This window comes from Scyliorhinus torazame, unplaced genomic scaffold, assembly GCF_047496885.1.
Source record: "Scyliorhinus torazame isolate Kashiwa2021f unplaced genomic scaffold, sScyTor2.1 scaffold_874, whole genome shotgun sequence".
Classification (NCBI taxonomy): domain Eukaryota; kingdom Metazoa; phylum Chordata; class Chondrichthyes; order Carcharhiniformes; family Scyliorhinidae; genus Scyliorhinus; species Scyliorhinus torazame.
In genome coordinates, this window is record NW_027308601.1 from 32985 (window position 1) to 51273 (window position 18289).

Here is an 18289-nt window from a genome sequence, read left to right on the forward strand (position 1 = left end):
ATAAAGGTGGATTTTCAGCTATAATGTTGTATACCTTTATAAGTCTGTCATGTATTTGAACTGCAGCAGCAGAACAGGTGACTGCAAACATACAGACATCCACTGCAACACCAGCTGTTCCATCACCTCCATCGTCAATGAGTACAATTGCACCAACTACCGCATTGAGCTCAACAGAAACATTGATAAATCCAGAAGCATCAATAACAACATATCGTTCGTCAACAAGCGGTGAGTATACGAGTGCTGCACTATCAGTTCCACCAGTTGTATTTGTTCACTAACTCCAAGTGAAGAAACACTTTACTGAAGTTTATCAAAGGAATATATCATGTGGCTGCCCTCACTTGCCCCAAGTAGAACAATGAGAAGAAGAGATTTTCTCATTTATGATGTTTTAACGTGTCAAGGTCACATTAGTGATATCCATGATATAGGAGTTCAAGGAAGTTTTGTTTTGGGCTTGAAGGTTTGTGTGTTTTTCCATGCTTTATGTGCACTTTCTAAGTCTATCACCTATTTTCACAGCAGGAGAAGAAACTTTGGCTGCAACTACATTGGCAGCACGGTAGCACAGTTGTTAGCACAGTTGCTTCACAGCTCGCAGGTTCCGAGTTCGAATCCTGGCTTAGATCACTGTCCATGCGGAGACTACACATTCTCCCCGTGTATGCGTGGGTTTCCTCCGGGTGCTCCGGTTTCTTCCCACAGTCCAAAGTTGTGCAGGTTAGGTGGTTTGGCCAAGATAAATTGTCTTTAGTGTCCAAAGGGGTTGCTGGGTTACCGGTATGGGGCGGAGTTCTGGGCTTACGTGGGGTGCTCTTTCCAAGGGCCAGTGCAGACTCGATGGGCTGAATGGCCTCCTTCTGCACTGTACATTCTATGATTCAATGACATCCACAGTAGCACAAAGCTCAACATCAGCTTCCGTCCCAACAGGTACAACAGCGCAAACACCTACAGTGAGCTCCATGGAAGCATCAACTACAAAAGCAACAACAGGAACTACATCACCCCCATCAACAAATGGTGACTAACCAAAAACACCATTTGCACATATTCCATCCTCAGTCCTGAAAACTACTCATAGTTAGAAAGAAAGAAATGTAATATGAAAATAATATATTATTACGGTGATGGCTATAATTCAACATGGAACAATCTGGGGCTCATATTCCCTGGAGGTGTACCTTCAGTTAAAACAAAGCCATGTTAAATGACTCAGTAAATCCCATGATACATGAGTATCAACATTATTTTAAGGTCAATTGTTGTGGACAAATTGTAACATATTACCCATGCTCCGTGTAACTGAATAAAATCATTACTTCTTTCAATAATAGCGGCAGAAACATCAACTACAAGCACACAGACAACCACAGCAGCATTGACCTCCCCAACATCTACTCCCGCAACAAGTCAACCAGCATCAACATCGACAGTGGGCTCGACTGAAACATCAACAACTGAACAGTTGACATACACTACGTCACTCCCATCAACAAGTGGTGAGTAACTGAAAACACTCTTTGCACCTATTCCAATATTAATCATTTGAAACTGCTGGAAGATAGAAGTACACAGCAAAAACCATCAGAAGATTTCAGCAGAATGTAGTTTCCTATAATTGCACAGGGTTAATGAGATGTAAAACACAATTGGTTCTCTAATGTTGTCACAATTCCAGGTTATTTTATCCAGCTTATTGTCTTCCCATTTACATGTGATTTGACAAAAACTATAACATACATATGAATAAAACCTGTTATAAATTGATCCATCCTTTTCAGTTACCTTAGAAATATACACTTTTTAAATCACAGAGCCATCAGTTTCGACAGCAAGTATACAGCCTTCCACTGAAGCACCAACATCTACATCAGCACCAACCTCACCAAGTACAATAGCACCAACATCTGGAGCAAGCTCCATTGAATCAGCGACACCTGAAACAACGACAATGACAACATCAATCCTTTCAACAAGTGGTGAGTTTGAGTGCTCTCTGCTGACTTCTAATATTCTGAACTGTTTCACCGGCTGCAAGTATAAAATCACATAATGGAAATGGAACTGAAGAATTTGACATGATTTTGGCTGTCAATTTGCAGAGTAGAATAATATGCAAATTCCATTTTCTGATTTCTGCATTGTATCATGGTCATCAGTTAGTTTTACTCTATATCATGTTAAGAAGATAGATTTTCAGCTGAAATGTTAGGATCTTGTTCCAGACATGCTGTATACCTCTTTAAGGCTGTCATCTATTTTAACCGCAGCAACAGAACAGTCAACTGCAAACATACAGACATCCACTACAGCGCAAACTGTTACATCAGCTGCTCCCTCAACAAGTACAATTGCAACAACAGCCGCACTGAGCTCCACAGAATCATTGACAACTCCAGAAGTATCGATCACAACATCTCTCACTTCAACAAGTGGTGTGTATGCGATTGCGCCCTTATCAGTTCTACCATTTCTATTTGTTCTGCCAAATCCAAGTGTAGAAACACTCAACTGAAGATTGTCAATGGAGTATAGCATATGGGTGCCCTCAATTACCCAAAAAATAATGCACAAATGTGATTTGCTCATTCGTGTTGTTTAAAAATGCCTAGGTTACATTAGTAATGGACATGTTATGGGAGATCAAAGAAGGTGATTTTTGGGCTCAACATTTTGTGTGTTTTCTGTTTTTATACACTTTCTCAGTCTATCCTATTTTCATAGCAGTAGAAGAAACATCCACTGCAGCTACTGAGACATCAACAGCAGCACAAAGCTCAAAATCAGCTGCTGCCTCAACAAGTACAACAGCGAAAACACCGAGAGTGAGCTCCACTGAAGGATCAACTACTGAAGCAACAACAGGCACTACACCACCCCTATCAACAAGTGGTGAGAAACCAAAAACACTCTTTGCACATATTCCATTCTCAGTACTGAAAAACCACTCACAGCTTGAAAGACATAAAGGCAGTATAAAAATAATATAATATTAACTTTCTTGGCTATAATTGTACATGGAACAATCTGGCGCTTATATCTCGTGGAGCTGTACATTCAGTTAATACAACGACGTTAAATGATTATGTAAAGGCCATTAGCCATAAGTGTTAACATGATATATAAAGTACAACCGTTGTGTAAAAATGATTATATATTACCCAAGCTCCCTGTTTAACTGAATGAAAGTATTACCTCTTTCAATAACAGCTGCAGAAACACCAACTACAAGCACACAGGCAGCCACAGCAGCACTGACCTCCCCATCATCTAATCCCGTAACAAGTGAAACAGCATCAACATCAACAGTGGGCTCTACTGAAGGATCAACAACTGCAGAGTCGACATACACTACGTCACGCCCATTAATAATTGGTGAGCACACAAAATCACATTTATGCAGCAATTCAACTATGCATTACTTGAAACTGCTGGAAGATGGAGGTACACAGCAAAAACCATCAGAACTTTCAGCAGCATATTGTTTCCTGCAATTGTGCAGGCTTAATGATAATTGCTGGTCTAATGTTGTCACAATTCGTACCATATTATCCAGCGGATTATCTTCCCATATACATGTAATTAAACATGTAAATAAAAAACTATGACACAAACATGAATAAAAACTTTTATCTGTTGCTCCATACCTTTTCAGTTCCCTCAAAAGTACACTTTTTAAATCACAGAGCCATCAGTCTCGACAGCAAGTACACAGACTTCCACTGAAGCAGCAACGTCTACATCAGCACCTACCTCACTAAGTACAATAGCACCAACATCTGTAGCAAGCTCCATTGAATCATCGACACCTGAAACAACGACAATGACAACATCAATCCTTTCAACAAGTGGTGTGTATGAGTGCTCTCTGCTCAGTTCTAATATTCTGAACTGTTTCATCGACTGCAAGTATAGAATCACATAATGGAACTGATGAATTTGGCAAGATTTTGGCTATCAATTTACAGAGTAGAATAATATGCAAATTCCATTTTCCGATTTCTGCATTGTGACATGGTCATCAGTTAGTTTTACTCTATAACACGTTAAGAAGATAGATTTACAGCTGAAATTTTAGGATCTTGTTCCAGACAAGCTGTATACCTCTTTAAGACTGTCATCTATTTTAACCGCAGCAACAGAACAGTCAACTGCAAACATGCAGGCTTCCACTGCAGCACAAACTGTTACATCAGCTGCTCCCTCAACAAGTACAATTGCAACAACAGCCGCACTGAGCTCCACAGAAGCATTGACAACTCCAGAAGCTTCGATCACAACATCTCTCACTTCAACCAGTGGTGAGTGTGTGATTGCTCCCTTATCAGTTCTACCATTACTATCTGTTCTGCCAATTGAGTGTAGAAACACTCAACTGAAGATTGTCAAAAGGAGTACATATCATTTATGGCTGCCCAAAATTGCCCCAAAAAGAATAATATGCAGATAAGATTTGATCATTTGAATTATTTAAAAATGCCTATCTTACATTGATAATATACATGATATGGGAGCTCAAAGAAGATGATTTTGGGGCTCAATATTTTGTATGTTTTTCAATGTTTTTATACACTTTCTAAGTCTATCACCAATTTTCATTGCAGTGGAAGAAACTCCCGCTGCAGCGACTGAGACATCCACAGCAGCACAAAGCTCAACATCAGCTTTCGTCTTAACAAGTACAACAGCGCAAACACCTGCAGTGAGCTCCTCTGAAGAATCAAGTACTGAAGCAACAACAGGCACGACACCACCCACATCAACAAGTGGTGAGTAACCAAAAACACTCTTTGCACTTTTCCACTCTCAGTCCTGAGAAACTACTCATAGTTAGCAACACATAAATGCAGTAAAAAAATGATATAATATTATCTTGTTGGCTCTAATTTTACATGGAACAATCTGGTGCTCATATCCCGTGAAGCTGTACATTCAGTTACAACAAAGCTATGTTAAATGATTCTGTACACCCCATGATACAAGAGTATTAACATGATATGAAGTACAAATGTTGTGGAAAAATGATAATATATGACCAATGCTCCCTGTTTAACTGAATAAAATCATTCCCTCTTTCAATAATAGCGGCAGAAACATCAACTCCAAGCACACAGACAACCACAGCAGCACTGACCTCCCCATCATCTACTCCTGCAACAAGTCAAACTGCACCAACATCGTCAGTGGGTCCGACTGAAGGATCAACAACTGAAGAGTCGACATACACTACGTCACTCCCATCAACAAGTGGTGAGAACACAAAATCACACTTATGCAGCAATTCAAATATTAATCATTTGTAACTGCGGGAAGATGGAAGTACATAGCAAAAACCATAAGAAGATTTCTTGTTGCTTCCAATAATTGAACTGGCTAAATGAGATGGAAAACACAATTGGTGCTCTAATGCGGCCACAATTTGAGGCTATTTTATCCAGCTCATTATCTTCTGATATACATGCGATTTGACAAAAACTAGGACACAAACATAAATAAAAACATTTATATATTGATCTATGCCTTTCCAGTTCCCTCAAAAGCAATGTACACTTTTTAAATCACAGAGCCATCAGTATCGGCAGCAAGTACACAAACTTCCACTGAAGCAGCAACATCTACATCAGCACCTCCCTCACCAAGTACAACAGCACCAACATCTGGGGCAAGTTCCATTGAATCAACGACAATGACAACATCAATACAGTCAACAAGTGGTGAGTATGAGTGGTCTCAGCTCAGTTCTAATATTCTGATCTGTTTTACTGACTGCAAGTATAAAACCACATCATGGAAATTTAACAAAAGAATTAAGCATGATTTTGGCTATCAATTTACAGAGTAGAATAAAACGCAAATTCCATTTTCTGATTTCTGCATTGTAACAAGGCCATTAGTTAGTAGCACTCTATATCATGTTAAAAAGATAGAGTTTCAGCTGTAATGTTCGCATCTTGTTCCAGACATGCTGTTTACCTCTTTAAGGCTGTCATCTATTTTAACCGCAGCATCAGAACAGTCGACTGCAAACATACAGACTTCCACGACAGCACAAACTGTTACATCAGCTGCTCCCTCAACAAGTACAATTGCAACAACAGCCACTGTGAGCTCCACAGAAGCATTGACAGCTACAGCATCATCGATCACAACATTTCTCACTTCAACAAGTGGTGTGTATATGAGTGCTCCCTTATCAGTTCGACCATTTCTATTTGTTATGCCAAATCCAGGTGTAGAAACACTCAACTGAACATTGTCAAAGGAGTACATAGTATATGGCTGCCCAAAATTGCCCCCAAAAGAATAATGTGCAGATGAGATTTCATCGTTCGAATTATTTTAAAATGCCTATCTTACATTAGAAATATTACATGATATGGAAGCTCAAAGAAGATGATTTTTGGGCTCAACATTTTGAGTGTTTTTCTATGTTTTTTACACACTTTCTAAGTCTGTCTCTTATTTTTATAGCAGTCGAAGAAACTTCCGCTGCAGCTACTGAGACATCCACAGCAGCACAAAGCTCAACATCAGCTTCCGTCTCAACAAGTACAACAGCGCAAACACCTACAGTGAGCTCCACTGAAGCATTAACTACTGAAGCAACAACAGGCACTACACCACCCCCATCAACAAATGGTGAGTAATCGAAAATACTCTTTGCAATCATCCCATTCTCAGTCCTGAAAATCTACTCATAGTTAGAAACACATGAAGGCAGTATAAAAATAATATATTATTATGTTCTTGGCTGTAATTATACATGGAAAAATCTAGTGCTCATCTCTGCCATGGAGGAAATAGCACAGTGATGTTTACACTGGGCTAATAATCCAGAAACCCCAAGTAATTCTCTGGTGACTCTGGTTCAAATACCACTACTGCAGGTGGGGAAATTTGAATTTAATTTTGAAAAGTCTAGAATTCAAAGTCAAAAGATGACCACAAAATGATTGTCCGAAAAACCCATCTTTTTCAATAATATCTGTCAGGGAAGGGAATATGTTGTCCTCACCTGGTCTGACCTACATGTGACTCCAGACACAAAGCAATGTGGTTAACTCTTAAATGTCCCTTCATGGGATGGGCAGTGAATGCTGGCACAGCCTGCGATGCCCACGTCCAGGAACAAATAATAAAATAAATTCTTGCAGCTGTACGTCAGTAATTAACAAAGCCACATTAAATTATTTAATGAAGCCCATTAGACATCAGTGTGAACAAGTCATAAAGGACATGCGGTGTGGAAAAATTAGAATATATTATTCATGCTCCCTATTTAACTGACTAAAATCATTACCTCTTTAAATAATAGCGGCAGAATCATCCACTACAAGCACACAGATAACCACAGCAGCACTGACCTCCCCATCATCTACTCCCGCAACAAGTGAAACAGCTTCAACATCAACAGTGGGCTCTACTGAAGGATCAACAACTGCAGAGTCGACATACACTACGTCACTCTCATCAACAAGTGGTGAGCACACAAAATCACACTTATGCAGCAATTCAAATATTAATCATTTGAAAGTGTTGGAAGATGGAAGTAAATAGCAATTACGATTTTAAACGTCTGGAATTCAAAGTCATAAGATGACCACAAAACAATTGTCTGAAAAAACCATCTGGTTCAATAATATCCGTCAGGGTAGGAAATATGCCACCCTCATGTGGTCTGACCTACATGTGACTCCAGACAAGAGTTGGAAGATCGAAGTATATAGCAAAAACCATCAGGAGATTTCAGCAGTATATTGTTTCCTATAATTGCACCGGATAAATGATATGTAAAATACAATTGGTGGCCATTGTAGTCAAAATACTCGGCTATTTTATTAGCTATAATCATAATCTATATTACTGCAACAAGCAGGCTTACATTATTACGGCAATGACGTTACTGTGAAAATCCCCTCGTCGCCACGCTCCGGCACCTGATCGGGTACACTGAGGGAAAATTCAGAAGGTCCAATTCACTTAACAAGCACGTCTTTTGGGACTCATTATATTTCCGTATACATGTCATTTCACTAAACACTATAAGAGAAATATGCCTAAAAACAATTATATATTGATACATCCTTTCCTGTTCCCTCAATAAGAATGTACACTTTTTAAATCACAGAGCCACCAGTATCGACAACAAATACACAGACTTCCACTGCAGCACCAACATCTATATCAGCACCTCCCTCACCAAGTACAATATCACTAACATCGGAAGCAAGCTCCATTGAATCATCGACACCTGAAGCAACAACCATAACAACATCAATAAGTTCAACAAGTGGTGAGTCTGAGTGCTCTCTGTTCAGTTCTAATATTCTGAACTGTTTCACCGACTGCAAGTCTAAAAACACATAATTGAAATTTAACGGACGAATATGGCATGATTTGGGCTATCAATTTGCAGAGTAGAATAATATGCAAATTCCATTTTCTGATTTCTGCATTGTAACATGGGTCATTAGTTAGTTGTTCTCTATATCATGTTATGAAGATAGATTTTCTGCTATAATGTTAGGGTCTTTTTCCAGACATGCTGTATACCTCTTTAAGGCTGTCATCTATTTTAACCGTAGCAACAGAACAGTCGACTCCAATCATACAGACATCCAGTGCAGCACAAACTGTTACATCAGCTGCTCCCTCAACAAGTACAATTGCAACAACAACCGCACTGAGCTCCACAGAAGCATTGACGACTCCAGAAGCATCAATCACAACATCTCTCACTTCAACCAGTGGTGAATATGCAATTGCTCCCTTATCAGTTCTGCCATTTCTATTTGTTATGACAAATCCAAGTGTAGAAACACTCAACTGAAGATTGTCAAGGAGTACATAGCATAGGGCTGCCCAGAATTGCCCAAAAAAGAATAATGCGCAGATGAGATTTGATCATCCGATTTATTTTAAAATGCTTATCATGCATTAGTAATATACATGATACGGGAGTTCAAAGAAGATGAATTTTGGGCTCAACATTTTGTGTGGTTTTTTTATGCCTTTTATGCACTTTCTAAGTCTGTCACCTATATTCATAGTAGTAGAAGAAACTTCCGCTGCAGCTACAGAGACATCCACAGCAGCACAAAGTTCGACATCAGCGTCCGTCTCAACAAGTACAACAATGCAAACACCTACAGTGAGCACCACTGAAGCACCAACGACTGAAGCAGCAACAGGCACGACACCACCTCCATCAACAAGTGGTGAGAAAGCGAAAGCACTCTTTGCACCTATTCCATTCTCAGTGCTGAAAAACTACTTGCAGTTAGAAACACATAAAGGCAGTATAAAAATAAAATTAAACTAACTTGATGGCTCTAATTACACATGGAACAATCTGGTGCTCATATCTCGTGGCGCTGTACATGCAGATAAAACAAAGCCATATTAAATGACTCTGCATATCCCATGATACATGAGTCTTAACATGATATAAAGTACAACCGTCGTGGAAAAATGATAATATATTACCCATGCTTCCTGTTTACTGAAGGATCAACAACTGAAGAGTCGACATACAATACGTCACTCCCATCAACAAGTGGTGAGCACACAAAATCACACTTATGCAGCAGTTCAAACACTAATCATTTGAAACTGCTGGAAGATGGAAGTACATAGCAAAAACCATCAGAAGATTTTAGCAGTATGTTGTTTCCGTTAATTGCACAGGGTTAATGAGATGTAAAACACAATTGGTGGCCGAATGTTGTCACAATTCTGGGCTATTTTATGAAGCTGATTATAGTCCATATACATGTCATTTCACAAAAAGTATAACACAAATATGAATAATATCTTTTATATTTTAATCCATCCTTTCTAGTTCCCTCAATAACAAAGTGCACTTTCTAAATCACAGAGCCATCTGTAGCGACAGCACAGACTTCCACTGCAGCACCAACATCTACATCAGCACCTACCACACCAAGTACAATAGCACCAACATCTGGAGCAAGCGCTATTGAATCATCGACAACTGAAGAAACCACAATAACAACATCACTCCTTTCCAGTGAGTATTATTGCTCTCCATTCTATTGTAATATTCTGAATTAATTCACCTGCTGCAACTTTAAAAACACATAATGGAAATGTAACAACAATGAGAGTCTTTATATCAGCTATCATAATGTGGAATAATGTGCAACTGCCTTTTGACCATTGCTGCCTTGCCGCCTGGCCATGTTAATTAGCCAACAATATATGAAACTATGAAGGCGACCTCCTCATCGCCTAGAATGCTGCTCCATGCCTGCATATCTCATTACGGCTGTCCTCTATTTCAGTAACAGCAACAGAACATTTCACTGCAAATATGGAGACATCCACTGTCGCACAAACCTCCACACCAGCTCTTCCCTCAACAAGTACATTAGCACCAACAACTACAGGAACCTCCCTTGAAGCATCAACGACAATGACGACCTCCCTCCTCTCAACAAGTAATGAGTTTGCGAGTGCTCTTTTATCAGTTGTAAATTTCTGAATCTTTTCAATCTACTGTCAAGTTAGAAGTACAGAATGGAAAGATAGCCCATGATTGTGTTGGCTCTAGAATGTAGGTTCAAATGTGTCCCTACATTTGAACCAGAAGCTGTGGGTTCAATTCCCGCTCAAGGACTTATTGGTAATGGAAGGATAATCATATTGCCGATCGAGCTCCAATTTAAGCAGGGCTGGTATATGCTCCATTATTAAATCTCAATACGTCACCCTGTGTTAACATCAGAATTTCACCCCATACCCAGCTAAAGCAGCAGCTTCATACTTTGAAGGCAAAAGAATAGGATGATAGGATATGAACATTTGTGTAACAATGTAGGGGCAGCACGGTAGCACAAGTGATTATCACTGTGGCTTCACAGCGCCAGGGTCCCAGGTTCGATTCCCCGCTGGGTCACTGTCTGTGCGGAGTTTGCACGTTCTCCCCGTGTCCGCGTGGGTTTCCTCCGGGTGCTCCGGTTTCCTCCCACAGTCCAAAGACGTGCAGGTTAGGTGGATTGGCCATGCTAAATTACCCGTAGTGTCCATAAAGGTTGGGAGGGGTTATTGGGTTGCGGGGATAAGGTGGAAGTGAGGGATTAATGTGGGTCGGTGCAGACTCGATGGGCCGAATGGCCTCCTTCTGCACTGTATGTTCTATGTACTGTCTATGTACTGAATGTTCTCTTTCGTGCAACAGAAACATCGACACCATCAGGCAGAGAAACTCCTTCTACAGCTATTCAAACCTCAACAAGCTCAGCTGTGCCCGTGACTACCAATGAAGCATTTACAACAGGAACAACCAGCCTAATGACAGGTACACGCAGCAACAACAATGAGCTGCATATTTATGCAGGGGAGTTCTATCAATTATTTTGATCTTTGTCTAAGAAGTGTTTTTGTACCATCAATTGAAATAGTTTCCACGTCTGTAAGTTGGAATATCTCTGATGTTTGGAAATATAGAGAGGTGGAAGCAGATCTCACCCTCATGCATATTCTGGGCAGTGATTTACAGGAATGCATCATTCAGCCGCACCATTAACCTGATTGGACTTTGGTCACATATTGACTGCCAGGTTGCAGTAGGGTTGGGTCAGTGGGTTGCAGATGGAAGCTAATGAAATTTCAAACAGAATTAATCAGCAGATTCCACCCAGATGCAATGTATCATATAGATAATACAACTATTGGAAAATCAAAGAAATCTGAGGTTATGGCTGTACAGGAAGCTAAATTGATGGGATACTTCGTGTGTGGCTTCTCCAGCCTGTTCAATTTCTGTAATTTGAGGCATCAGGCAGATCTCCTTGGAAAGCCAATAATGTACTCTACTGATAATAGTGAGCTTTTCAGTCATCAATATTGTTTCAGAGTAAAATTAACATCGACCTCCGGAATCTGCACATGTACAGTTAAACATGAAAATGTGGAAGCTGCTGTCAATTATATTCTTTTCCTTCATCGGCTGTCTTGCAGCTGTTTTTGCTGATGGATCTGCAACAAAATCACTGTTGTAAACATGGGTTAGGTGCTACTAAAGTTGTGACAAATGCTGATGACATATTCAAGTCTATTTCAATCAGAAGTAACTATGTTTTCAATGCATTAGTACGCCAGAATTATTTCTGAACATCCTCTCTGACCGTCAAAAAAAATATCATTTCAGGGTGAACTTATCATTCCTTAGAAGAAAAATAATGTTGCAGACTTTTTAAAATTAAATGTTTTGCTCTTTTCCGTCTTGCTCCTAAAAAACACACTTTATTTCAGTTTCTGAACAATGATTTAAATTTAATAAATGCTTCCTGTTTATTATTTCCTGCTTTGCCTTCTATGAAGATACTCCAATTTCATTGGTTAGCAGATTTCCTACTCGATTGAGAGTTTACAAAATTCAAGCCACCAATGGAAGAGTAAGAATTTCTGCTGGCAAGGTCATTAGAAGTCTCTGGGCAACTGAACAGAGGTGGACAGCCAAAGCTGTTCCTTCACCAGTCTCAAATAAATCTGAGCTAATAACTTGTCATCCTTACTTGAAAATATGTAGATTTTTTGACCTTAATTATTTTTGCATCTTTTGTTTTTATAGTGGAACCCCCAATTGTTCCTGTAACAGTCAATCCAAATCTAGGGACACAGGCAAAAGAGTTTAATGTAACCTTCACTGTGCTCACACTGTCATTCACATCAAGTCTGCAAAATCTCAGTTCGCCGTTGTATATAGCAAACTCAAGCAAAATCCGTGAAGAGGTATGGTTGTCCAAGTAATTTTGAAAGAAAATATTCGCTTTCAATGTATTTTTCGTACTAAAATGCAACATTTTAATTCCTTACAGCTCAATAATCTGTTTGGCAATAGCAATGTCAAGTCAAAATTCATAAATTGTCAGTCTGTGTCTTTCAGGTAAGAAATTAACATTATTCCGAACAGTCCAAGTTAAACTGAATCCACAACTGAATTTTTATGTTGATGTTCCAGTGACCAGGTTTTAAAAAGTTAAATAAAATTTGAAAAGTGTTAGAAAATGATTTTCTCAATGTCATGGATTGATGAGGTCATTGTCAAACTGCATCGTTGCAAACCCCACATACCCAATCTTCCACCATTTCATGATTCCATGACCTTCCCCACAAAGCGGAAGTCACTTCAAAACTCTGACTGTGAAATATGTCCGCACTCTTGGCTCGGAGAAAATGGTTTTGCCTCAGGTATTGAATAATGTAGCCGTAGATGAACAGGGAGGCTGCAGGTAGCCCTCCTTCCCATTGTGAAACAATAAGGCAGAGAAAACCACAGTTTTCAGTTTGAAAGACCAACTCCAATGCACTAGCTATTTGTTACTTTATCTGTGACAACAAAATGAGATAAGACACTATGGCCAGAATTTGACGTGTTCCCCATTCCCCACCTTTCCCAAGTGGGGTAGGTGTGTGGGAACACGGCGGTGCTGCCAAGTTGGCAAAATAACTTGGGTTCCATATTTGCAGCATCACACCTATTTCTATTGATATTTAATGAACTGTGGGAGATAGTTAACAGCCTGCTTGCCCATAGGCCAATTAGACCATTCTAAACATCCAAATACACAATTAAGGGCTTCTTCCTCCCAACAATGGTATATTACCAGTGGTTTGCGGTGCCCAGGACACTTGGCGAGGTCACTTCGTAAAGCTTAGCAGATATCAACCACAGGGTGAGAGTGGTGGCTCCTAATCAGGTACCCTGTGCCCAACAAAATCTTTCCTGACGTACTCTGCTCCACCATGTGAGTGACACAACCACCCTCCCAAACCCAGCTGCCACCCCCCTTGTGGGGTACTTTGTAAGACCCTTTACCTTGTCAACAGGTTAATTTATCTTTACTCTGGGTAAAACTGTCACAACAATTTGGATGAAATTTCACCAAGGTAATAAACATTTATTAAACCATGAATCAATGATAAATACTGACTACAATGCAGGTTGATTAGGTAATTTGTGTGACAAACCCTGACGCGGTTGTAATCCAATAACAAAACCTTCTGTGTATGTCTTTTGAGCAACTCACAAAATTGTTCCAACCACTGCAGATATTTCTTTGCACCATAGAAACCCTACAGTGCAGAAGGAGGACCAATGAGTAGGCACTGACCTTCCGAAAGAAGCCTCTACCTAGGCCCAATTCCCCGCCATATCCCCGTAACCCCACCTAACGTTTAGGGGCAATTTAGCAAGGCCAATTCACTTAATCTGCACATCTTTGACTGTGGAGGAAACGGGAGCACCCGGAGGAAACCCACGAGGCCTAGTCAGCTTTCATTGTCAATATGGTGCAGGTTAATGCAGAAATCCTACATTTGCTGCTTGTGATCCACTGCTCTGCCAGTTCAGGGAAAATGAAGCTTCGATGAGGATCCACCAACACCAGACCCACCACCCCCTCACCCCCAACACAAAGCTCACTCCCACCCCCACCCCATCCACCCAGTGCCAGCAATCACTGAAATCATTTGATTTGCCGACATTTCCCATTTTCCACTCTGACATTACTGTGAGCCATCACCAGAAGGTTAAGCCTTTATTCAACAAGGAGTCAATATCAGTACTCAATGTTTCTAACTTAAATCCATGTGAATGTCACAATCTATATTTTATTCTCAGCAATGTATTTTGAGAGTGATTTGATTGTACATGTTATTCATTTCCTGCTTGGCTGTCTATGACAATTCTTGAATGTAATTGTTTTTTGGGCTACCTGGAGCTGGTTTAGCACTCTGGGCTAAATCGCTGGCTTGTTAAGCAAAACAAGGCCAGCATCGTAGGTTCAATTCCCGTACCAGCCTCCCTGAACAGGCGCCGGAATGTGGCGGCTAGGGGCTTTTCACGGTAACTTCATTGAAGCCGACTTGTGACATTAAGCGATTATTATTATTATTACCTGGGAGTGATACTGTTGCAGTCTCGCACTGGCAATCCCCATTCACAATCTTACAATCAATTGCACATTGAAAGAGTTGGATTTCTTGCCACAGAGAACGTGAAATCTCACAGCGAGGCTTTCTATGAGGCGAGTGGCTAGTGCTCATGCTTCACCGCGGAACACAAAAACCCAGCCATTCAATGATTCTGCGTTAAATTTTAAAACAAATTAATCACCTGGTTTGTGTATGTGGCAGGCCTGCAAGTGATGGCAGCAGTACGGTTGAGGCAATCTGCACTTGGAGTGCTACTGCTCAAGTTGATAAAGTTCTCCTCTACCATGAATTCCAAAACAACACGCAGGGCATCACCACCTTCGGACCGTATTCACTGGACAGCAACAGCCTCTTTGTCAATGGTAAGTGCTCATTTTCATTAAATATTGATCTGATTTTACATACATGTACCTGGTGAAATCTTTATTTCAGAGACATTCCCACTACTGCTGCTCTGCCATCCTACCGCCACCTCACTCGCAAGCAATGCTCTAACTTTACAATCATTTTTTTAACTGTCAATTCCTGTCGACTGATTCTCTGCTACTCTGTTGGCTTCCTTATCCTTGGCCTGTTGCCTCTTACTCACTGTCATTCACTCCTGATCAGGTGACCGCATCTTGTTATTGCTCTGCTGGTTCTAGTCTATTCATTGGTGAAAGCAAACAGCTAAATGAACAAAAACAATTATTGTGTGAAATCCACTTTAGAGTTTTGAAAAGTTTAACTTTGAAAATGTGCAATATCGTATCCAAGCCATCACAATATCTGACACTTGAGTAAGTGGGCGGCACGGTAGCATAATGGTTAGCACTGCTGCTTCACAACACCAAGGACCCAGGTTCGCTTTCTGGCTTGGGTGACTGTGCGGAGTCTGCAATTTCTCCCGTGTCGGCGCGTCTTTCCTCCGGGTGCTCCCACAAGTCCCAAAAGCCTGCTTGTTGGGTGAATTGCAAATTCTGAATTCTGCCTCCGTTTCCCGAACAGGCTCCGTAGTGTGGCAACTGGGGGATTTTCACAGTAATTTCATTGCAGTATTAATGTAAGCCTACTTGTGACGCTAATAAAGATTATTACTAATCTGTATCTGACACATGTAATTAATTGCAGTTTTAACATAAAGTTATTTCACCTCCTTAAGTCATCCATTTCATTTCTGATTTTTCAGGTTATCATGAATCAATTGTTTTAACCAGTAAGTATTATAACTATCTTGGTTCTGTTAATATTGTTGTTTAGTATCTCTACAATCTTACAACAACTTGACCTGAGACAATAAACATGTTGTGAAAGCTTTCTCTGTGCCATACTGAAATTATAAGCACATTCTCTCTTGCTCAGTTTAGGACCGCGCTGGAACTAATACACAGATAAACATTGATTCTTGTGTTAGTTGAGAGCACTCTCACCAATGTTTCAGAAACTTGCAGGTTCAAGTCCAACCGCAGGACTAAAGTGCAAAAATCTATATTGTCACACCAGTGGGGTGTTGCACTCATCACTGACTCTGAAGTTACTGAAGTTAAATGTTCCACACACTATTGTGAAAAAGAGCAGGGAGATATCTCTCTACCAACATCACAGAAAACAGTTTATTTGGCCATGATCGCACTGCTGTATGTGAGCTTGCAACATTTCAACAGTGACTATCCTTCAGAAAAAGAACTTTGTTAGCTATAATGTGCTGAGGGATATCAGATGTTCGTGAAAGGTGCTACATCATGCAAGAATTTTATTTTTACTTTATTGTAGAACTTAAACTATGTGGTGAATATGATTGCCTGAAAAGATATTGATTAAACTTTTAAAATTTGGAAATGTAAATGCTAAAGCACATATTGAGTGGGAAACGTCGGAATTAAAAGTAAAATCTGGTGCTCAATGAATTTTGATTCAATCAGTAGAATTAGTGGCTACAGGTAGGGTTTAAAAATTAAGAATTTGTATATTTACTATAAATGTAACTGAAAACGGGACTGTCCTTACTGTTGCCCAAAGATCTCAGTTCACTGAACTGCTCCTGCAAAATCAATTTTGTTACTAGCCTTCGGTAATAAAATGCAATCTGTTTCAAGTTTGACCATAACGTCAATTTATGTAGAAAAATAAATATCACACACAACTGAGCTTTTGATCATATTTGATCATATTTCTCAGATTATCAATGATATGAGCAAGAAGAGATTGGTAATAATACTGTGAGATATTCATGTATGAATGTTTAACATTGTTGGCATGGTGGCACAGTGGTTAGCACTGCAGCCTCAAAGTGCATTGGACCCAGGTTCGATCCCGGCCCAGGGTCACTGTCATGTGGAGTTTGCACAGCTATAATATGAGGGTCTTGTTCTAGATATGCTGTACACCTCTTTAGGACTGTCACCAATTTTAAACGCAGCAACAGAACAGTCGACTGCAAACATAAAGGGCGGGATTCTCTGACACCCCGCCCCTGGCCAGGTCGGAGAATTCCCGGAGGGCGGCATGAATCCCGCCCCGCTGCTCCGACGCCAGCTTCTCTATTCTCCGGTGCCGGTTTGCGGGCAGGGGCGGAGTTTACGTCGCGCCGGTCGTGGGCCGTTGGCAGCAGCCCCCCCCGGCAATTCTCCAGGCCCCGATGGGCCAAACAGCCGTCGCTTCCTGGCCAGACCCACCTGTGTGAAATGGACATGGTCCATCATGGTGGGACCTGGCATGTAGGCTGGCTAGGTGATTCCTCGGGTGGGCGTGGGGGGATCTGGCTCCAGGGGGGTGCCCCCACGGTGGCCTGACCCGTGATTGGGGCCCACCGATCTGCAGGCGGGCCTGTGCCATGGGGGCACTCTTTCTTTCCGCGCCGGCCTCCGTGGGGCTCCGGCATGGCCGGCGCGGAGAAGAACCCCCCTGGGCATGCGCAGGAAACAGGCCGGCCGGTCTGCGTATGCGTGGAATCACGCATGCGACAGCTCGTGTCGGCACCTCGACACCCGTTGGCATGTCGCCAACCCCTCCGTCGCCGGCCTAGTCCCCGGAAGTGCGGAGGATTATGCACATTCCGGTCGGCCCGACGCCAGAGTGCTTCGCGCCGCTCTTGGTGCCGGCACGCGCCATCCAGCCAGTTGCGGGAGATACCCGCCCAAAGACTTCCACTACTGCACAAACTGTTACATCAGCTCCACCACCAACGAGTACAATTGTAACAATAACCGCACTGAGGTCAACAGAAACATTGACAACTCCAGAAGCTTCAATCACAACATCTCTCCCTTCAACAAGTGGTCAGTGTACGTGTGCTCTCTTTTCAGTTCTACCATTTCTATTCGTTCTGCCAACTCCAAGT

The 18289-nt window shown here is 41.1% G+C and overlaps 1 protein-coding gene across 1 annotated transcript in view; it reads left to right on the plus strand.

Annotated features, from left to right (window-relative positions):
- Positions 1–18289, plus strand: part of LOC140406808 (uncharacterized) — a gene marked incomplete at its 3' end in the record, with an annotated part of 66903 nt that overhangs the window by 12662 nt on the left and 35952 nt on the right. Inside the window, exons 15-25 of the mRNA XM_072494710.1 lie at positions 67–231; positions 1344–1508; positions 1824–1988; positions 2280–2444; positions 2737–2901; positions 3220–3384; positions 3696–3860; positions 4146–4310; positions 4614–4778; positions 5095–5259; positions 5574–5723. Of these exons, the coding sequence (XP_072350811.1) occupies positions 67–231; positions 1344–1508; positions 1824–1988; positions 2280–2444; positions 2737–2901; positions 3220–3384; positions 3696–3860; positions 4146–4310; positions 4614–4778; positions 5095–5259; positions 5574–5723 (1800 nt within the window). The remainder of the gene's footprint in view (positions 1–66; positions 232–1343; positions 1509–1823; positions 1989–2279; positions 2445–2736; positions 2902–3219; positions 3385–3695; positions 3861–4145; positions 4311–4613; positions 4779–5094; positions 5260–5573; positions 5724–18289) is intronic.